The sequence below is a fragment of the Lissotriton vulgaris genome, chromosome 12 (assembly GCF_964263255.1).
Source record: "Lissotriton vulgaris chromosome 12, aLisVul1.2, whole genome shotgun sequence".
Lineage (NCBI taxonomy): Eukaryota > Metazoa > Chordata > Amphibia > Caudata > Salamandridae > Lissotriton > Lissotriton vulgaris.
Genome location: NC_141700.1, coordinates 409,886,703 through 409,909,527, shown reverse-complemented (window position 1 = coordinate 409,909,527; position 22,825 = coordinate 409,886,703). Strand labels below are relative to the sequence as shown.

The 22,825-nt window shown below is 52.3% G+C and overlaps 1 protein-coding gene across 5 annotated transcripts in view; it reads right to left on the bottom strand.

The window, feature by feature from the left end:
* Positions 1-22,825, bottom strand: part of CHD9 (chromodomain helicase DNA binding protein 9) — a 2,197,083-nt gene that overhangs the window by 9,552 nt on the left and 2,164,706 nt on the right. For all 5 annotated transcript variants that reach the window (XM_086945174.1, XM_086945175.1, XM_086945176.1 and 2 more), the window contains one exon: positions 8,585-8,689. In XM_086945174.1, the coding sequence (XP_086801300.1) occupies positions 8,585-8,689 (105 nt within the window). The remainder of the gene's footprint in view (positions 1-8,584; positions 8,690-22,825) is intronic.

Sequence of the window (22,825 nt, the reverse complement as noted above, 5' to 3'; positions counted from 1 at the left end):
CGCAATCAGAGGAGTCGTGATGTTCCCCCCAAGCACCACATGCAAATAAGGTGAGGGTTCGTCGCCGACATCAGCTGTCCACAAGACTAGCCCGTCTTAAAGCCGAAGGGATCCGCACACTGTTCCCACAAACACACGCAATAGCGTAAAGGGAAAGGCCTGAGAGGCCCAAGCACGTACCGGATCCGCGTTGCACGCGGAAAAGGAAAAAACTGACGCGCCTGGGTGGGCCTTATATGACCTCGCTGAGATCACGTGTGCGGACGACGCCTGGGCTGAGTCGCGTGATGCCGCCCCCCTGGTGCGCGGGGGTGCTGTCGCAAAAAAGATTATCTGGATCCAGTCTCACACCTGGGGATAATTCTACGTGAAGTAATCTGCGGCCAGTAGTCTCTATCAGATAGCGACATTACAAAATTACTGGTGTAGTGCCCCAACTCATCCTTGAAGGTTACCATCAATTTTTGGATGTCACGACTCGTGGCTGGGACCTGGGAGTTGGTGCCTTCAGGTGCTTGGTTTGGTGATCCTCCACTGGCCAAGGGCATGGGTCTGAAGGAGATCTGTTATCATGGATGTTCCTTGCGTTCCCGGCTGAGACTTCGCCATCCCAGTTGATTATTTGCACAAAGCACAGAATTCAGAGATGCAAGGCGCCACGCAGGCCTGGTCTCATATGGGGTGGTGGGTTCCCTCCTCTGCTTATTTCACCTTTGGGGGGGGGGGGGGGGGGTCTGGTCTAAGTCTAGAATTAAGCCTTTTCCTCAGAAGTACCGTTCAGAGTCTCCAGCCCAAACTTCAGACAATGCTCCTGTGATCAGATCTCCTCACCGAGTGACTCTTGGGGACCAAGTCCGGCAGCCTTCCACTAGTTTAAACTTGTTCCACGACACTGTTCCAGTTCGCTGCTCAGGCCCAGGCTGCTTCTATCTCGTCCCAGAGACTAATTAGGGTGCCCATGTTGTCTTCTCACTGCTTTCACAGGTGAGATAGTGCCTTCGGCCAGTGAGCGGATGGTTCTCGTGGACGGTTCTCTCATGTGGCTCTCTGCACTCTGTTAGCCTCCACTGTGCTAATCAACTAGAGAAGCACCAAGAATCAGGGCTGCAGGCTCCACTCAGTTCTTCATTGGGTTTCTGACTTTACTGTGATCATTTGCGCAGGCACCTCCTTCCGTGCTGCTCCGTGCATGCGCCTCCTTGAACTGCTTGCTTTTTGTCCCCTAGGTGCGACCATTTTACTTTGTGGCTTCGTCAGATAAGGGGAAGCTTATCAGTCAGGTACAACTCTTCTTTGCAGGCTCCAAGAAGAGTCAAAAGGCTCTCGCCTTGTGGGGCTTAGTTTTCCGCTACTGCTCATTTCTGGAGGCTCATATCGTCTCTGACACAGAGATTGGAGCGGTTTAAGGCCGGGGCAACCTCGGAGCTTGGCGAGGACTCGTCCTCATGGGGTTTCTCCATGGCAACGCCCCCCTCAGGTTTATTTTTGACAACGTTTGCTGTCCTTACATAATTTTCATATGGCAACACAGCAAGGAGCACTATTAAAATAACAAGTTACTTACCTTTGGTAATGCTTTTTCTGGTGGATACAGTATCAGCCTGTGGATTCCTCACCTTTTGTTTTACTCCAGGCACAGCACTCAATGGAAACTTTTCTCCATAGCTCTACCGCGTCGACGAGAACGCCACAATGAAACTACTCCGCACACAACTACTTGTGACATTATCGGAGCCGTAAGAAGACCTCGTTGGCATGCTGAAGTCCGTTCCACCCATTTTTTCCATGCCTTTGAGGCGAACGGGGGAAACATTTCCATAAGTATACACATTATACAAAATCAAAAAAGAAACTGGAAATTCTGAAACCTAGACATTTCCTAATGAAAAATATTACATCATTTCAAATATTTCATGATAAAATAAATGAATCACATGCCAATTATTTTCCGATATAAACAGGCAGGCAATGGGGATGGGTGGGTCAGTGAAGACTCCACAGGCAGATACTGTATCCACCAGAAAAGCGTTACAGAAGCTAAGTAACTTATTCTTCTGATGTATACATCTGTCTGTGGATTCCTCACCTTTTTAATTGAATCCCCAAGCAGTCCCACCCTCGGAGGAGGGACAATCACCAAGACACGGAAAAAGTCCAGTCCCCCCTAACAGGGGATGAGCCACAGGGACAGGGGAAGAGCCCAGTCACCCCCCCCCTCCCAGCAGACTAGAACCTCAACATCGCGGAGAACACTGCCCCACAGGGGATGTGTCATAACGACAAGAGGCAGCCCAGCCCTCACCAAGCAGGAGAAGGAAGGGCAATACGAAAGAAGGCTAGCATCCAATGTACCAGGGACCTCCACCGGAAGCCTGAGGTACAGGCAATACGAAAGGAGGTCCACAGCCAATGTACAAGGGACCTCTACCGGAAGCCCAAGGTACAGGCAATGCAGAGGAATACCAAGGAAGAAGAGGCCACAGCTGGGTGCCAAGAAGCAACCAGCCGGAAAACAAGAGGAGAAACAAGTAGGATGAACCAATTCGTCAACACAGGAAAATAACCCTTCTGGAACACCAGACAGAGGACCAGGCCGACCGGCAGACAAAGGTCAAAAACACTACAGCAAATGCCGCAGCCGCCCAAGAAAACCCACCAGCGGCATACAGCAACACCAGGAAGGGCGAGGAACCTGCAAGGAGAATTCCACCACCTCCCAGTGTAAGTGAGGGCTATCCAATAGCTACAAGTACCCCACTTAGGGTAGGACACGCCCAATAAAGTATGACCACCACTCTTAGGGAAGAAATCCAGCATCAGAGAACAAACTATAAACCTGCAGCAAAAACCACAGAAGGCTTAGAAAGCAGCCAAACAGTATACTCGTGCCAAAAAAAAAGGGGCGGGGAGGGGGGCTGAACCAGCAGCCAACAAAAGAGGCGGGCCAACCAAGGTACCCCGAGGGCACAGCACCCCTCACAGAAAGTGTAATGGGCACATTCTACACAGCCAAAAATGATCTGTTGCTGGTGGGTAGGAAGAGAAGGTGGTGTGTCGACGTTTCTGGTATCCCCCATCTTGAATAGCATGTTTTTATTCATAGGTGCCCTCCCTCACTTCCCCGGCATCCCGCCCTCACTTGTCCTGATGAAGACCCCGCAGTAGGGCTTGAGTCAGCCTACATTTCTGGGGTCGAAACGTCGACACACCACCTTCTCTTCCTACCCACCAGCAACAGATCATTTTTGGCTGTGTTAGAATGTAATGGGATAGGAATATGCAATTGTTTAAAAATACTCGAATGGCAATGTGAATATGCCCCTGTGGTACCATTTTCTAAATGTACATGTGACCACGTGTGATTTCTTTTGAAACTTTTCTATATTCACACCACCCTCACTACACTCTACCTCCCTTACCTGTTCCAACTTTCCCACGCCCTTCCCTCCTTGGGCAATAAGAATAAGTTTACTATTTTGATAAATGTACATGTAACTGATCTGCAACTGAGGATGTGAATTAATAAACATCACTCCAAATGTATATTTCCCAGAAAGTTCTTTATTTTTTCATTTAAATCTTGTCTTGGTGTTTAAAATTAGTTTCAACTGGGACCCCTTTACATGTAACGCAGATCAGCATGGGCAGCCTCATGAGAAAGAAGGGACTCCATAGACTGGAAGTAGCCCGGGTTAACACACACAAAGTGTTAGGTGCCCGCAAGGCAGCGCTAGATGAAGTGAAGACATTACGCCCCCATGAATCCAACCACCGGGCCTCCCGAGACGGAGGAAACAACACCACAGGCAAACACGGAAAGGCATTCCGTAGAAGAGAGCCTTGAATAGAAGGGTGGAAAAAAAGACAGACTGGGGCATGCGGAGCAGGGCAGTGGCGATGCAGAAGCGCCTGAGGCACCGGATCCCCCGTAGCAGGGCGCCCCCGAGCCCCAATAAGAGAATTGTGGAGTGACGCTTCAAAGGAAAGGAACAACTCCCCTCCACCAGAGTCCTGGTGGAGAACTTCCAAAAGGTTGTCCGTAGGAAATGGAGTCACAGGTTCACCCATCCGCGGAATACCAGCAGCTGTGGAAATAGCCCAATCAAAGGCAACACTAGCCTCGGTAGGGCGCCGCGGAAGAGAAAGTAATTCCTCCGTGGGCGACGGCTGGAGACTGAGCTGCCCGTCCCCATGTCCATTCAGAAGTGGCCAGCCCCAGAATAGTCGGGGATCCACAGATGAATGGGGAACCTGAGGGGCCCCAGTGAAAGGTGGAGAGGCCGGTGGAAAATTCATCCGCGAGCCACGAAAAGAAGGGTTAGAGGATTTAGGCAGTGGGGACGGCGAGGATCCCTCCCTGGAAGATGCTAGTAAAAAGGCAACAATACAGCGCCCTGTTTCCAGGGACGAACACACCAACAGATGGAAGACCTATGGAGAAGAAGGGACCTCAGGGGAGGAATCAAGAACCAGACACAGGCGCAGTTCCGTGGAGTCCGCCACCGGCGCCTGATCGACGTCGCTCCGGCGCTGGAGTAGGCACTCGTGGCTCGGGTCGACTTCTGCTACCACATGCTCTCTCAGAGGATGGGGTGAGGCCGGCGCCAGAACGGCGCCTGCTCTGCCTCAGACGGGTCAGCTGCCAGCGTCGAGGACCGAGACGGACTCGGGAAAGCGCCCCAGGTCCCTGACTCCACCCGCGACTCCACCGGAGCTGGGGAGGAAGGCTTCCCGGCGCCGAAAAGGCAGGACCGAGGGGGACTAGGGGGCAAGCCCGGAGAACTGGCAATCTCCTGTGATACCACAGGGAGCGCCGTAGGGATTTGTGGCGAGGCAGGGGAGGCAGGGACGCCAGGTGCCAAAGAGGGGAGCCCGTAGGACCGCACCTCAACGACACCACCCTCTTACGTCCTGAAGCCGGAACCTCCGGGGCAGCTGGCGACTCCGTGGAAGTCCCAGCGCGAGGCAAGGGATCCGCAGACGTTTCAGGAGGTGGAGCAAGGGCCAAAGAAGCCTGCAGCGCCGCAGCGTAGGCTGTCATTTGGGCACTAGTCGCCTCTGTGCAGGGAAACGGCGGGTAGGAAGGCGACAGTGGAAGGAGCACAGGCCCTCGGTGATAAACTGAAGGGCCTACCTGCCGGTGAGCCACGCCCTTGGGGCCACGGCAAAAGACGATGTCGCAGACAAAACCGGTGGCTCCTTACTTCCGAGGTAGGGGAATGACGCTGGGATGACACTGACCTGGACAAGCGCGCCAACAGCAACTTCATCCTGGCACTCCCTCTGTGGCTTAAGGTGCTTGCAGGTGTCGCAACTCTCCGAGTATTGGTGCTCACCCAGGCACCACATGCAAACTGGGTGAGGGTCCATCTCCGCGGACATGGGACGTGCACAGGAGGTACACGTCTTGAAGCCCGAAGGTATTCGCACACTGTTCCAATTAATGCCAAAGCGTGTAGAAGAATAGAAGGCCCGAAACAGGCCAGGACACAATCCGGATCCGCGTTGCACGGGGAAAAGAGAACAAACTGATGTAGGCGCGCCGGGTTGGGACTTATGTATCCTCGCTGTCGTCATGAACTGAGACTATGTCAGGGCGGAGTCACGTGGTGCCGTGCCCCCGGCGCGCAGGGATGCTATGGCAGAAAAGTTTTCAGGATCCAGTCTCACACCTGGGGATAATTCTACGTTAAGGAATCTGCGGCTAGTAGTCTCTATCAGATTGACCTGGTAATAACCTCGGCAGTGAAAATGGTTCTTGCCAACTGGAAAGACACAAGTAAGACGTCATACAAGAGCTGGTTAAACCGGATCATCCATCTCAGAGGTGCTGACAACATAGCATTACAAAGCTCCCCCTGGAAAATGGCATCCAGGACACTATAGAACTCTTAAGACACGTTTCTAGGCTCTTATGAACCTCTATGAATAAAGAGCTCAGCAAGGGGCCATTTCCGAGGACATTACTGTCGTTCCAACTGTATCATTGTAATCAAGTGAAATGTCTAATGGGTACAATCACTAGATTATCATGTTATGTAAAGTTGCCAATATCGACCAACCTTGTGCAAACATGTGAATAGATATGCATATGCGATGCTACAGCTCGCGCTATCCATTAAGGCGCATTACCCTTACGTTATGCACGCCCATGTAAACTTTTTCCTTGGATACCGTGCGTACCCTGCTATACGCTTTCTGTATACCTTGTGAAAACCAATAAAGTATTTTGGGGAAAAAAATGGACTGTCAGAAAAATACATCAACAGCTGGGGATGTGAAGTCTAATGAAATGAATTAATCTAGGGCTGTGGGAAAGTGGGATTCTTAAATATTGTAAGTGCCAGTGAAGCCTTAGAGAGTACACCGGCTGGAAACTCGACAACTTGAGTTTCACAGCACCATGACGGCTTCAGTGAACGCAGGAATGTTTGGTACAAAACAACTCCTCTCAATAAATCCACACTGATGCTACTGTTGGATTTATTGGAACATATTCAGAAGGCACCGCAGAGGTGGCCCCTGAATATCTACCAACCATGGTGTGGTCTTGGATTTACTATAGGCAGCCTGCCACCACCAGGCATGTTTCTGAACCCCTGGCCGAGAGCCCCTGCTCACGGAGGCCAGAAAGAAGGAAGATCCTGGGCAAAGATGTCACACCTCTACCCCCAGGATGAGCACACTGCTTGTGAGGGAAGCTTCAAATGCTTTGCTGCATTTGTAATGTGACCCCAGCCTCAGCTGCTAGCAGCAGAAGGTAGGCCCCGGTTCAAAACCCCACTTCTGGAGGGAGAACCAGCAAGAAAACTAAGTTATTATAGGAGGTGTGCCCCACTCTGCCAACTCCACCCCATAGCCCCTGGAGCCGAAGTTAGGCACATTTTTCAAACCCACCATCTTAAAGATGGTGGCAATTATCCAATCAGGGCTAGGTCTATGCCCCCCATTCCCCAAGAGGGTAGCATCTGTCTGCAGCCCTCAAAGACCCTGCTGAAGAAAAGTGACTCAGCCCACAAACCAGTGACCTCCAGGACATAGAGATGACTGCCTGCCTTCAAGAACTCTCCAGTGAACAGTGGACCTGTCCAGAAGTAACCATCTGCAAAGAAAAATAACTGCCCTGAGGAACTGCAAACTTGCCTCCAGATCCACCTCTGCACTCAACGCCCACGGCCCGAGTCCAAGTGGCCCACTGGTCCTGGCAAGGTTCCCCAGCACTTCTGAGCTAGAGTCTACCATGGGCTGACCCCTGCCAGACTCCTCCTCGACCCTGCAGCCTCAACCTGAAGACTCCCCCTGACTGTTACCTGCCTGGTAAGAGCTTTGACGCCTAAGGACACACCTTCACCCCAAAGCCTCTGGGCCTTAGAAACCTCAACCATTGGTGTCCCTACATCCCCTAGCATCTCTACTAAATGGTCAGCTGCGGGTTTTCTGCACCCGGCCTCCTGGCCAGAGCCAGAAGCCTTTTGAAAATCGGTGTCCCTCATTGGTTAACATTGGGCGCCCAATGCTGTGTTGGCACTCTGCACCTGGTCGCCCCTGTGCCGCTGAGGTTTTAAGTTTGGTGCTGCCTCGTGGCCCCCCTTGGACTTACCTTAACCCCATGAGATCGACCCATGAGACCACTTTACTCACCTGTGAATGGTGCGACTTCGAATATCCTCAGTGTCCATTGGTTAACATTGGGCATCCGACCTCTGCTCCCGCACACCCGTTCCGCAGGTGGTGCACTCTTGGAGCGGATTTTAGCCTTTCCTGGTGTTGACCAAAGACCCTGAAGACTGAATACCCGCAAAAACTGCATTTTTGCTCCCCCCCATAGGTTAAGGTTAAAACTCTTGAAAATTGCACTTTGTAAAGTATAAAGTATTTTTCCTACAAAGCATACTCACATTTTTGTGAACATCTTGGTCTTAAAATACATTTTGAAAGAAGCTTATTTTTCTAAAACTGGTGTGGCTATCCTTTTTGAGCCGTGTGTCATTTATTGGTCACTGTATGCATAAAAATTGTCTTACACTGCTCTGCGTTAGGCCTAAGCCTGGGAGCCCACACCTCCACAAATAGAGCACTTTGGGTTTACATTGATCTCTGTACAATTCTGGGGGAATCTCTGGACTCTGTGCATGATATAACTACTTAGTGGTATATCATACACAGAGCCAGCTTCCTACATTAGGACAGAGAGATTAACAAAGGCTGAGGTTAGAACCTAGCAAGATACTTATTACCAGCTAGGTATGGGCCGAGTTAGAGAGGTGCCAAGAAATATAATAAGGGCACTGGCCAGGAGATTGCTGTTCGGGTGACATTTGGATTGCATACCTTTCTTTAAAAGTATGTTGTGATGAATGGTTTCAAAGGTGTCACTGAGGCACTTCTGTAGAATGGTGAATGACAGGTGGCTGTGATAGAGAATGTGATAAAATTGAACACTTGATAGATAGGATATTCCTGGAATGGCTATCATTCAAGCCTTCCCAATTGGTCTTTTATGTTGACAAGACAATGAAACACAGGGGTAATGATGAGCTCATTAACATGATACTGCTTATAAATATATCATGAAAATACTTACAGATTGCTTGACAACATCACCCCATTCGGGGGCAACCCCATACTCAGGGTTTTCCTTCAGGAATCTGCACAGATCTTTCAAAGGCGGAGCAAATGCCCCACCCACCTTGAAATGGGCATAAAAAGTAGCTTTAAAATACAAGAAACATTAAAACAAAATCGATAATTTTTGCATGCATCCCTCTCACTGGTGAGCAGAAAAAATGTTTTAACTAGCACCAAATAATTAAATCTTTTTATTCTTTATCACTTGGGCTAGATATGCCAATAGAAAGTTACTTCAGCATTAGTATGTTTATTTTATGTTCTTAATTTTTTTTTTTTTTACTATCACTGCTACTAGCATGTGTGCAAGTTTTTCCCTGGAAGGGACGGATTGCATGGACTCAGAAGATAATCAAAAAATCACCAATGTACTTGAGCTAGTGAGCATTTCAGTAAATACTTTCTTGGAATCACTACATGATTTTAAGGTATTTAGGCATCAGAAACATGGAAAGCTTAAAGCAAAAGCAGCACAGTGTACAATCAGCTTTCACAAAAACCAGCTGCTAAGTAAGCCCATTGATAAGAAGCAAACCTGCAAATGACACCTATTTTTAAAAAAGCACGTTGAACAAATAGAGGACCAACAGCTTTTGGTAAGAAGACTGGTACCGGAGGAAGCTTTTCATAGGAATAAGGTACTTTCAAGAGAATAACCGTATTATTATTATTTTTTTTTAACACTTTTTATTAGTCTGCACAAATATAAATGCAAAGCCCCAGCCACCGGGTTCTGTTGCATGCATTATTGAAGTAGGCACAGCAGTGTCAGGCATTTTAAGTATAACACAAATCCCCCGCCCCCACTACCCCCCCTCCCCCCGGTTGCGCTGCTACCATGTACCAGGTGACTAATACCAGTAAGAGAACTAAGTCATATGCCGAACCGTTAGAGCACCTCCATCGTGCTCCAGCACCTCCCAGTGATTAAAGTGTCAGAGTGGAGTCATTTTCTGGATCCAAAAGTGCTTACGGGGGAATAACCGTATTATTTGAAGATCGTATTTCCTCTAGTGCGCACAGGGTTCCCTGATATTCAAAAGCTTAGATTTATGGAGCAAAGCTTTACCTAAGCTTATTAAATGAGATGTCTGTGTAGAGTGGGACTGGGTTGTTCTCCACAGAAGGAAGGCAGGCTAAAATAAACCAATGGATCCCTCGGACACATTAATGGCAGAATCCTCATCTTTTGGGAAAAAAACAAAAGCTCAAAACATGGACTTGACCAAAAACTTCAGAAGCACTGCAGGAGTGGCTTTCACAACTTCTTCACTACTGCAAGGATACTAGAGGCAAAATAAAAGCAATGTCCTTGCTGAATCTAGCTTGCTGAACATTGCCCAGTTTTAATCTGAATGCTCAACTCCACAAAAATAGCTCAACAGCATTCTGAATTGAAGGTAAACAATGGTGCAGTATATTCACAAAAGCACCAACATAAAAGAGGGTGGAGTGGTGAAAAGAACAAGTTACTTACCTTCGATAACACTTTCTAGTAGATACTCTAACTGTGCTGATTTCATACAGCCCATGAAGGGACAGATCGGAGTTACATATAACACAACCCCTGCATGCCAGTTTCAGGTGCTTGCCTTTTCCATGCTGTGATACATAGAGCATAACATGATTATCGTGACTGTGGGCTGATCTCTACTAGGGATCTTTTTAAATGTTAAAGAGATGCTACTTCACAAAATTGGTAGGTGGGGGGCAGTGAGAAATCTATGGCTAGATATGTATCTACCAGGACGAGTTTTACTGAAGGTAAGTAACTTGTTCTTCTGATGGATACTTCGAACCAAAGATTTCTCACTGTAGGATATATAGCAAAGCAGTAACTCCCAAAGATGGATGGTCTGCTGAGTAGACTCAAACCGAAAAGTACTGTACAACTGAGCAGGCGAAGACTTCTTCCCACCAGACCTGGGTGTTAAGGCTGCAGAGCTTTGTAAATGTATGCACCAACGCCTATGTTGTAGCTTGGTAGATATGAAGGACAGGGATTTAAAACGCAGAGACATTAACAATTTCTGTGAATCCTTTTGCAGTGATTTATACTTTAATGTCCAGAAAGAAAAACATGAACATTTTTGACATCATATCCATCTGCAATTTAGTGGAAGTCGGAAATTACAAGCTATAATAATGTAAAGCCTCCACCCTTCTTATTGCAATTACCATATAAACCAACCATTAAATGGCCAACTAGGATTAGTGGTTCAATGAATAATTAAGGGCAATTAATGGCCAAAGGTACAGTGCTGAAAGGAAGAAAACATCTTGAATTATCATTTGGGAAGTGAGTGACAACATGTATTAGATAATCTGTCATCTTATGTGCCTTGGGTAGAAGAACTGGATGAATTTAAAATTGCAACAAAACAATTAGAGAAGTACTTTGAAGATACAAAAATACCTTGTGTATCTGTATAGGTTCTTCACAAGGGCAAAGGGACCTAATGCACAAGTTACTACTTGTGTAACGATATATCTGTAAGAGACATTAGTTAGTGATAGAGTCCTTACCTTAGAATATCCCCAGGCATCAGACTGGATCCGGAAATATTTGCGTAGCAGTACCCTTCACGTCGGTAGGCGTCGTCTGCGGCTCCGCGTCCGTCGTCAGCGTCGTGGGCACCGTGATGACGTCGTCGGAGTACTTAGACGCCGCCTCCGCGTGCTGAAGTCAGTTCTTAGAAACAGCTTTTCCGCGCCAGAAACGCAGAGCTACGCCAAAAACCAACACTGGTGCCTTGAAACTAGGGCCCTGAAAGGGGATGACCTTAACCCTAGATATCGGTTTGCAGAACGGGGAGGATGGTTGGGGTGGTAAGGAATCTATCACGAACTAATGTCTCTTACAGATATATCGTTACACAAGTAGTAACTTCTGCATCTGAAAGAGACACGTTAGTGATAGATTCCTTACCTTAGAATAGATACCCCAGCAATACCATCCCCGGTGGTGGGTCTGCGAACCAATGCACAAGTTACTACTTGTGTAACGATATATCTATAAGAGACATTAGTTAGTGATAGATTCCTTACCTTAGAATATCCCCAGGCGTCAGACTGGATCCGGAAAGTTTTGCGTAGCAGTACCCTTGCGCGTCGGTAGGCGTCGTCTGCGGCTCCACGTCTGTCGTCGGCGCCGTGATGACGTCGTCGGAGTACTTAGACGCCGCCTCTGCGTGCTGACGTTAGTTCTTAGCCACAGCTTTTCCGCGCCAGAAGGGCAGAGCCATGACAAAAACCGACACTGGTGCCAAAAAACTAGGGCCCTGAAAGGGGATGACCTTAACCCTAGATATCGGTTCGCAGAACGGGGAGGATGGGTGGGTCGGTAAGGAATCTATCACTAACTAATGTCTCTTACAGATATATCGTTACACAAGTAGTAACTTGTGCATCTGAAAGAGACACGTTAGTGATAGATTTCTTACCTTAGAATAGATACCCCAGCATTACCATCCCCGCGGTGGTGGGTCTGCGAACCAACATTTACACCAGAAAGTCCTGGAGAACGGAGCGGCCAAAGTAGCCGTCCCTCCGGACTTGACTGTCCAGGCAGTAGTGCCTAGGAAACGTGTGCAACGAGGCCCACGTAGCTGCCTGGCAAATGTCCTGCAAGGGCACACCCCGGCCCAAGGCAGTGGTAGTGGCCGTGGCTCGAGTGGAATGAGCCCTCAGCCCAACAGGGGGTTCCTTCTTAGCCAAGGAGTAACACGCCTGGATGCACAGGATAATCCATCGAGAGATGGTCCTCTTGTGCACCGCTTTCCCTTTCTTAGCGCCCGCGTACCCAACAAAGAGTTGATCATCCACCCGGAACTGGCGTCTGCGATCCAGATAGAACGAGAGCGCACGTTTTGGGTCCAGACGGTGGAGCCTCTCCTCCTCTCTCGAGGGGTGCGGAGGCGGAAAGAAGGTGGACAATGTGATGGACTGCCCAATGTGGAAGGCCGTGACCACCTTAGGCAAGAAGGAGGGCCTAGTCCTCAAAACAACCTTGTCCGGATGGACGGAAAGGAAAGGAGGCTTACAAGAGAGAGCCTGGAGCTCACTCACTCTCCTGGCAGAGGTGATGGCTACCAGGAAGGCAGTCTTCAAAGAAAGAAGGCGAAGTGGACAGTTATGAAGTGGCTCAAAGGGAGCGCACATCAGAAAAGTTAGAACCAGGTTCAAGTCCCACTGAGGCATCACGAAGGGAACAGGAGGAAAGGAATGAGTGATGCCCTTCAGGAATCTGTTGACAATAGGGGACTTGAACAAAGAAGGTTGGTCAGGCAGCCTCAGAAAGGCTGAAAGTGCCGAAAGATAGCCCTTGATAGTGCCCAGAGCAGAGTCCTGCTGGGCAAGAGAAAGAAGGAAGAGGAGAACCTCAGAGAGAGGGGCATTGAGGGGATCCACAGCCTTTGCTGTGCACCATGCCACAAATCTGTTCCACCTGCAGGCGTATACCGTCTTTGTGGGGGGACGCCTGGCTGCCAGAATGATGTCGCAAACTTCAGGAGGCAAGTCAAATGGCCTCAACTGTCGCCGCTCAATCTCCATGCATGGAGGTGGAGACTGGACAGGTTCGGGTGGAGGACCGTCCCCTGCTGCTGCGACAGAAGGTCCTCCTGAAGAGGCAGACGAACCGGGGGATCGACTGACATACTGAGTAGCTCGGGATACCAGTACCTTCGTGCCCAGTCCGGAGCCACAAGGATGACTTGTGCCCGGTCGCGCTTGATCTTCTTCAGCACTCTGGGCAGAAGAGGTATAGGCGGAAAGGCGTACAACAGACCGCAGCTCCACTCGCGACGAAAAGCGTCTCCGAGCGAGTGCCGCTTTGGAAATTCCAACGCGCAGAACTGATGACATTGCGCGTTCTCTTCGGTGGCGAATAGATCTAACCAAGGCTCTCCCCATCGCAGAAAGAGGCCTTGCGCCACGTCCGAGTGCAGACGCCATTCGTGATCCATCGAGCACCGATGGCTGAGTTCGTCCGCCCTGGCGTTCAGAGAACCTGCCAGGTGTTGAACCACCAGAGTCACGCCCTGATGTTCCAGCCAGAGTCCTCTGATCTCCGCCTCTCCCAAGTGGCCTCCCCAGCCCTGGAGGGACGCGTCCGTCACAACTACGTGCTCCGGTTGGGGAAGGGAGAGGGATCTGCCGTTTACCCAATCGCGGTCCGTGAGCCACCTCTTGGATTCCCGATCAGGGGGAGCCGTCGGGAAGGCGGTCTGGGAGTTAGAGGCCTGGATAACCAGACTCTCGGGGGTGGGGTGGGTGGACAGGAAACATGGGTCGCCCGGGGCCGGGCGGTGGCGTCTGGCCACGTTCCTATCTACAGGCGAACCTGTAGCGTGCCTGTACCAAGTGCTCAAAAGAACGTCCGTCAAGGCCTCATTAAACGGCAGCAGAGGCTCCATGGAGCATGACTCTCTCGGCTTAAGGACCTCAGTGAGGAGGTTAGTCCTCACGGCCGCGACGGGGAGCTCAAGGCCCAAGGCCTTAGCAGCCCTCATCAACACCACACCATATGTAGCGCCCTCCTCCGAAGCCACGGTCGGAGGAGAGACGAATCCAGTGTCTGGAGAGGTGTCCAGGCCACTGGCCTCCCCAAGGTCTCCTGTCCAGTCCATGTTAGACTGACATTCCCATGTCAGAGGGTCCTCAGACCCCTCCCAACTCTCCTCGTCCCCCCATCTCCTGAGATTCAGGGTCATAAGCGAATGAGGTGGGTTCATAGAATTGAAATTCTCCGAACGGCGTCGGGACCGGCGCCGACAGGCGCCGTTCCGACGCCGGAACCCAGTGAGAGGAGGCATCGGGGCCGGCACCGCCCGAGGACGACGCCGGAGGGGACACCACACGGACCGACGCCGGGGGGGTCGTAAGGTCCACCGGTGACGATCCAGCGCCCGACGAGGGCCTAGCGGCGCCCTGCGGCGTCGGGCCCGAAGGCACCGACGACGCCGGGGCCGCTGAACCCTGCGGCGCCGAGCCCGAGGGCACCAGCGGCGTCGGGATAGCGGGGCCCGAAGGCGCCGGGCCCGGAGCACCCAACGGCGTGGGGGTAGTAGCCCCCGACCCACTAGGGCCCCCAGACGGGTTCACTGGGCCCGAAGGCGCCGCGGAACCCGTCGGAGAAGAAAGGGACCTCATGGCCATGAGGAAGCGCTCGATCTCCTCCGGCGTCGCGTTCAGCCCAGGGACCGGGGGGTATGGTGCCGAACGCGGCGCCCGCGACTCGCGAGGAGCCGCGTGGGCGGTGTCACCCGAACCCCCGGCCGCATCGTGCGAGCGTCGGGGGGAGTCAGAAGAGCGATGATGTCTCTTCGACTTCTTATACTTCTTACCTGACGACTTGGATCCGGAGGAGTGGCGCCGACTCCCGGAGCTGTGACAGCTCCGTCCCCGCGACCTGTCCCTCGACCTCCCGTGGGACCGGGACCTCACACGGCGCGGGGCCGACTGGCGGATCTCGAGTCGCCTGCGGGACCGCTCCCGCCTGGCCTTCCTCGAGAGGGCCCGACAGTCTGAGCAGGCCTCGTCGTCATGGTCGACGCCCAAACACATCAGGCACAAGCGGTGGGGATCCGTAACCGACATGGTACGGTCGCACTAGTCGCAATGCTTGAAGCCGGGCATCCCTAACGGCACCGTCTGAGTCGTAAGACTTCGATATGGATCAAAAAAGATCAAAAAGTTAGTCAAAAAGTGACTAGGGAACTGCTCTTTCCAGATCTGCGCTGGCTGGCGCGGAAAAAAGAAGAACTGACGTCAGCACGCGGAGGCGGCGTCTAAGTACTCCGACGACGTCATCACGGCGCCCACGACGGACGCGGAGCCGCAGACGACGCCTACCGACGCGCAAGGGTACTGCTACGCAAAACTTTCCGGATCCAGTCTGACGCTTGGGGATATTCTAAGGTAAGGAATCTATCACTAACGTGTCTCTTTCAGATATTCACACCAGAAGTCCTGGAGGACGGAACGGCCAAAGAAGCCATCCCTCCGGACTTGGCTGTCCCGGCAGTAGTGTCTTGCAAACGTGTGCAGCGAGGCCCACGTAGCTGCCTGGCAAATGTCCTGTAAGGGCACTCCTCGGCCCAAGGCAGTTATAGACGCTGTGGCCCGAGTGGAATGAGCCCTCACCCCAACAGCGGGTTCCTTCTTAGCCAAGGAGTAACACGTCTGAATACACAAGATAATCCACTGCGAGATGGTCCGCTTGTGCACCGCTTTCCCCTTCTTAGCGCCCACGTAACCAACAAAGAGTTGGTCATCCACCTGAAACTGGCGTGTGCGATCCAGTTATAACGAGAGCGCACGTTTTGGGTCCAGACGGTGGAGCCTCTCTTCCTCTCTCGAGGGATGCAGAGGCGGAAAGAAGGTGGGCAAGGTGATTGACTGCCCAAAGTGGAAGGCTGTGACTACCTTGGGCAGGAAAGAGGGCCTTGTCCGCAACACAACCTTGTCCGGATGGACCGAAAGGAAAGGAGGTTTACAGGATAGAGCCTGGAGCTCCCTCACTCTCCTGGCAGAGGTGATGTCTACCAGGAAGGCAGTCTTCAAGGTGAGAAGGCGAAGAGGACAGTTGTGAAGTGGCTCAAACGGAGCGCACATCAGAAAAGTAAGAACCAAGTTCAAGTCCCACTGAGGCATCACAAAGGGCACAGGAGGGAACGTATGCGTGATGCCTTTCAAGAATCGGTTAACAATAGGGGACTTGAACAAAGAAGGTTGATGAGGCAGCCTCAAAAAGGCTGAAAGAGCAGAAAGGTAGCCCTTGATAGTGCCCAGAGCAGAGCCCTGTTGGGCAAGGGAAAGAAGAAAGAAGAACCTCAGAAAGAGGGGCATTGAGGGGATCCACAGCCTTTGCTGTGCACCATGCCACAAATCTGTTCCACCTGCAGGCGTATACCGACTTTGTGGAGGGACGCCTGGCAGCCAGAATGATGTTACAGACTTCAGGAGGCAAGTCAAATGGCCTCAACTGTCGCCGCTCAATCTCCAAGCATGGAGGTGGAGACTGGACAGGTTCGGGTGGAGGACCGTCCCCTGCTGCTGCGACAGAAGGTCCTCCTGAAGAGGCAGACGAACCGGGGGATCGACTGCCATACTGAGTAGCACGGGATACCAGTACCTTTGTGCCCATACCGGAGCCACAAGGATGACTTGTGCCCGGTCGCGCTATATCTTCTTCAGCACTCTGGGCAGAAGTGGTAAAGGCGGAAAGGCGTACAACAGACCGCAACTCCACTCGCGACGAAAAGTGTCGCCGAGCGAGTGCCGCCTTGGAAATTCCAACGCGCAGAACTGATGACATTGCGCGTTCTCTTCAGTGGCGAATAGATCTAACCAAGGCTCTCCCCACTGCAGAAAGAGACCGTGCGCCAAGTCCGAGTTCAGACGCCATTCGTGATCCATCATGCACCAGCGGCTGAGTTCGTCTGCCCTGGCGTTCAGAGAACCTGCCAGGTGTTGAATCACCAGGGTCACTCCCTGATGTTCCAGCCATTGCCAGAGGCGCAGGGCCTCCTGGCACAGGGTCCACGACCCCACCCCGCCCTGTTTGTTGCAGTACCACATGGCGGTGGTGCTGTCTGTGAACACCTGTACTACACTCCCTCGGACAGAGGGGAGGAATGCCATCAGTGCTAGACTAATTGCGCGCAGCTCCAAAAGGTTGATATGGAGCTGGGACTCCGCCGGAGACCAGAGGCCTCTGATCTCCGCCTCTCCCATGTGGCCTCCCCAGCCCTGGAGGGACGAGTCCGTCACAACTACGTGCTCCGGTTGGGGAAGGGAGAGGGATCTGCAGCTGACCCAATCGTGGATCGTGAGCCACCACTGCAGCTGTCTCGCAGTGCCCTTCGAGATCAGTACATGGTCGGACAGGTTGCCCTGATGCTGGGCCCACTGAAACTTCAGGTCCCACTGCAGAGCCCGCATCCGCCAACGGGCGTTATGCACCAGAAGGATGCAGGAAGCCATCAGCCCTAGAAGCCGCAGCGTCAACCTGACCGAAACCCGGGATAAAGGCCGAAAGAAACTGCGCTGAGTCGAGAACCGCTCCGATGAAATGAAGCTGCTGAGAGGGGCACAGGTGTGACTTCGGCACATTGAGGGAGAACGCCAGCTGGTGCAAGAGGTCTGCCGTCGTCTGGAGGTGGCTGACGACTGTCTGGGGCGAGCCCGGTAGGGAAAGACTGAAACCCCTAACCTGCGCAGATAAGCTGCGACCACCGCCATCACCTTTGTGAACACCCGTGGGGCGCTGGTAAGGCCGAAGGGGAGCACGGAAAACTGAAAGTGCTCGTGGCCTACCGTGAACCGTAGGTAACGCCGGTGGGCCGGCAAGACGGGGATATGAAAATAAGCGTCATGCAAGTCCAACGCCACCATCCAGTCTCCCGGGTCCAGGGCAGCTAAGACCTGAGCCAGAGTCAGCATCTTGAACTTCTCCTTCCGGAGGAAGCCGTTGCCGTTCTGTAGATCCAAGATAGGGCGTAGGCCCCCTTTGCCCTTCTTGGGTACCAGAAAGTAGTGGGAGTAGCAACCACGTCCTACTTCTGGCCCAGGAACGTGCTCGATGGCCCCCTTGGCCAAGAGGGCCGAAACTTCTTCCTGCAGAAGCCACAAATGATCCCCCGATACGCGGTGGTGTTGCGGTGGCATGGCTTGAGGGGTCGTCTCGAAGGGGAAGGAGTAGCCCCTCCGGACGATCTGCAGCACCCACCTGTCCGAAGTGACAGTGCGCCAGTGAGTGGTGATGGCGAACCCTGTCCCCCACTGGCATCACATGGGCCGAGAAGCACGGACTAGGAGGGTTTAGAGGCGGATGCTAGGGGCGAGGGTGTGGACTGGCCTCGCCTTTGTCCCCGACCGCCTCCACGGTGATTTCCACGGCCGCCACCGCGCTGGATGTTAGTCTGCGGCGTGTGGCTGGCAGCACGTGTGGGAGTGCCCCTTCCTTGGCCACAAAAGGAGCGAAAGGCACCCGTTTGCTGGCGCAGGGCCGAGAGGCCCAAGGCCTTGGCCGTAGCCCTGGAGTCCTTAAAGCGCTCAAGCGCATGGTCTGCCTTGTCGCCAAAAAGGCGACGGCCATCCAAACGGCATGTCCATCAAAGTGTTTTGGACATCCGCCGAAAAGTTGGCGGACCTCAACCAGGCGTGGCATCTAATCCCCACTGTCGTTGCCATCGCTCTACCTAGTGAGTCGGTGGTATCCAGCCCACACCGGATAGAATATTTGGCTGCATCCCGGCCCTCCACAAGGGCTTGGCCGAGTTTGGCCCGTACCTCCAACGGACACTCTGGCAGCACTTCCGCAACCGTATCCCACAAAGAGTGGGTGTAGCGGCCCAAGAGGCAAGCGGTGTTGGAAGACCGCAGTCCCAGACTAAGGGAGGAGAAGACCTTCTTACCGTACATCTCGTACCTCTTGGATTCCCTGTCCGGCGGAGTAGACGGGAATGCAATCTGGGAAGTGGACGCCTGGATGACCAGGCTCTCGGGGGTGGGGTGGGTGGACAGGAAAGCTGGGTCGCCCGAGGCCGGGTGGTGGCGTCTGGCCACGTTCCTATCTACGGGCAAACCCGCAGCGGGCTTGGACCAAGTGCCCAAAAGAACGTCGGTCAAGGCCTCATTAAACGGCAGCAGAGGCTCCGATGGGCATGACTGCGGTTTAATGACCTCAGTGAGGAGATTAGTCCTCACGGCCGCGACGGGGAGCTCAAGGCTCAAGGCCTTGGCAGCCCTCATCAACACCACTCCGTATGTTGCCCCCTCCTCCGAAGCCACGGTAGGAGGCGAGAAAAAACCAGTGTCTGGAGAGGTGTCCAGGCCACTGGCATCCCCAAGGTCACCTGTCCAGTCCTCTAGAGGCTGACAATCGCGTATCAGAGGGTCCTCAGACCCCTCCCAATACTCCTCGTCACCTATCTCCTGAAATTCAGGGTTGTCAACCAATGGGGCCGGTTCATTGAAGTAAAAATCCCCAATCGCCGTCGGATACGGCGCCGCTCTGACGTCGGTACCGGAGCGAGGGAGGCATTGGGTACGGCGCCGCCCGTGACACCTGACGGACCGACGCCGGGGGGGTCGTAAGGTCCACCGGCGACGACCCAGATCCCGAAGTGGGTCCAGTGGGGCCCCGCGGCGCCGGGCCCGAAGGCGCAGGCGGTGTCGGGACAGTGGGGCCCTGCGGTTCCGGGCCCGAAGGCGCCGCCAGCGTCGGGGCCGAAGCACTCGACGGCGTCAGGGCCGAAGCCCCCGACCCGCTAGGGGCCCCAGACGGGTCCGCTGGGCCCGAAGGCGCCGCGGAGCCCGTCGGGGAAGAGAGGTTCCTCATGGCCATGAGGAAGTGCTGGATCTCCTCCGGCATCGCGTCTTGCCCAGGGACCGAGGGTGTGGAGCTGGACGCGGCGCCCGCGACTCCGACGGAGCCGCGTGGGCGGTGTCACCGGAACCCACGGCCGCGTCGCGCGAGCGTCGGGGGAGTCAGAAGAGCGATGACGCCTCTTCGACTTCTTGTGTTTCTTACCTGACGACGACTTCGACCCAGAGGAGTGGTGCCGACTCCCAGAGCTGTGGTGGCTCTGTACCCGCGACCTGTCCCTCGACCTCCCGTGGCCCCGGGACCTCTCGCGGCGCGGGGCCGACTGCCAGAGTTCGAGCTGCCTGCAGGACCGCTCCCGCCTGGCTTTCGAAGAGAGGGACTGGCAGTTGGAGCAGGCCTTGTCGTCGTGGTCGACGCCTAGACAAGTTAGGCACAGGTTTTGAGGATCCGTGACCGACATCGTGCGGTCGCAATCCTCGCAGTGCTTGAAACCAGGCATCCCTAGGCACCAATCGGAGTCGTAAAGACTTCGAGAAATGATCAAAAGGATCCCAAAAAGTTAGTCAAAAATTGATTAAGGGTTACTGCTTTTTCCAGATCTGCGCTTGCTGGCGCGGAAAAAAGAAGAACTGACGTCAGCACGCGGAGGCGGCGTCTAAGTACTCCGACGTCATCACGGCGCCCACGACGCCGACGACGGACGCGGAGCCGCAGACGACGCCTACCAACGCGCAAGGGTACTGCTACGCAAAAATTTCCGGATCCAGTCTGACGCCTGGGGATATTCTAAGGTATGGAATCTATCACTAACGTGTCTCTTTCAGATAAATGAGTTACTTACCTTCTGTAACGATGTATCTGGCAGAGACACAGTCTAGGCGCAAATTCCTTAACTTAAAATATCCCCAGGCGTCAGACTGGATCCGGAAAATCTTTTTCTCCAGCAGTATCTCTGCACACCGGGGGGCGGCGTCGCCTGGCTCCGTTCTGACGTTGTCCATGGAAGTGACGTCAATGGTGCCATATAGGCACCCGGCGTGCTGACGTCAGATTTCTGGTGTGAAACATTTACGCGCCACAATGCGGAGCCACTACAAAAACTGTGAGAGTATGGGAACAGTGTGCCAAAAAAGAACAAAAATCTGTGAAACAAAAATAACAAGAAATCATAGAATGATGAGAAAGGAATATGCTACTTACCAGTATGCATCTGTTCTTGGCATGTAGGGCTGCTGACATTCATATCTGTGCATAGATCGCCGCCTAGTGTTGAGTCCGGATGATTGCATATTGTTGTCCTGGAAGAGTCTTCGAAGTATCACCAGATAAGTGGCTCCTCCCCTGGACTACAGTGCGCATGGGCATCCTCTCCATCCTCAGATTGTTTTTCGCCATTGTGGCAGAGATGGAGTATAGTACAGTAAGAGATGTCCATGCAAAGAGTGAATTCTGCAGCTGTGACAGGCACCGGGGAGAGGTGGGTGGGCGATATGAATGTCAGCAGCCCTACATGCCAAGAACAGATGCATACTGGTAAGTAGCATATTCCGTTCAAGGCATGTGGGCTGCTGAATTCATATCTGTGCATAGAATGTATAGCAGTATCTCCCTTAGCGGTGGCTACCTGTGTCAGCTGCAGCAGTCTAAAAAAGAGTTTTGAGAACAGCCTGTCCTACAGCAGCTTGCTGTTTTGAATGTACATCTACACAATAGTGTTTTGTAAATGTATGTGTTGTTGTCCATGTGGCTGCTCTACAAATTTCGTGTAAAGGAATATTACCCAGAAAAGCCATGGATGCCCCTAGCTTGCGTGTGGAATGCGCCCTAGGGGGAACTGTTAAGGTGCGTTTTGCCTTTAAATAACATATCTGGATGCACTTAACGATCCATCTGGCCATAACTGATTTTGAAATAGGGTTGCCTTTGTGTTGTAATGATGAAAGCAACAAACAACTTTTTTCTTTCGAAATGCCTTGGTTCTATCTATATAGTATAGCAGAGCTCTTTTGACATATAGAGTATGCAAGGCCCTTTCAGCTACTGTTTGTGGGTTTTGAAAGAACACTGGCAGTTCTATTGTTTGATTTATATGGAAATGGGATACCACCTTTGGCATGAATTTAGGGTTTGTTCTGAGAACTACTCTATTTGCATGTACTTGATGAATGGTTCTTGAATAGTTAGGGCTTGCAGCTCGCTAACTCTTCGAAGTGAAGTAATGGCAATCAAGAAAAGCCACCTTCCAAGTAAGAAATTGTAGTTCGCATGAGTGTAGTGGTTCAAAAGGTGGTCCCATAAGTCTGGTTAAAACAATGTTTAGATTCCAGACTGGTGAAGGTGGGTGTCTTGGAGGAATTACATGCTTAAGTCCTTCCATGAACGCTTTAATTGCTGGTACCCTAAAAAGTGAAAGGTGTAGCCTGTTTTGAAGATATGCTGTATCCTGATGGATGAGTAGGCTAAAATGTAACGTTGTAGGTGCAATAGATAGCAAATGATGTTTTGAGTAGAAGCATCAAGTGGGTTTATATCATTGTTACTGCAGTAAATGACGAAACGTTTCCACTTAGCTGCATAACATGCTCTGGTAGTGGGTTTTCTTGCCTCTTTGATAATATTCATACAGTCTGGGGGCAAGTTCAGGTATCCAAACTCTAGGATTTCAGGAGACAGATCGCCAGATTCAGCTGTTGCGGATCTGGGTGTTGGATTTCTCCATGGCTCCGAGTTAGAAGATTGGGTGTGAGTCTCAGTCTTTGATGAGGCACCACTGACAGTTCTAGGAATGTTGTGTACCATGGTTGCCTCGCCCATGTGGGAGCAACTAGGATTAGCGTCAGTGAATGTTGGCGCAGTTTGCGT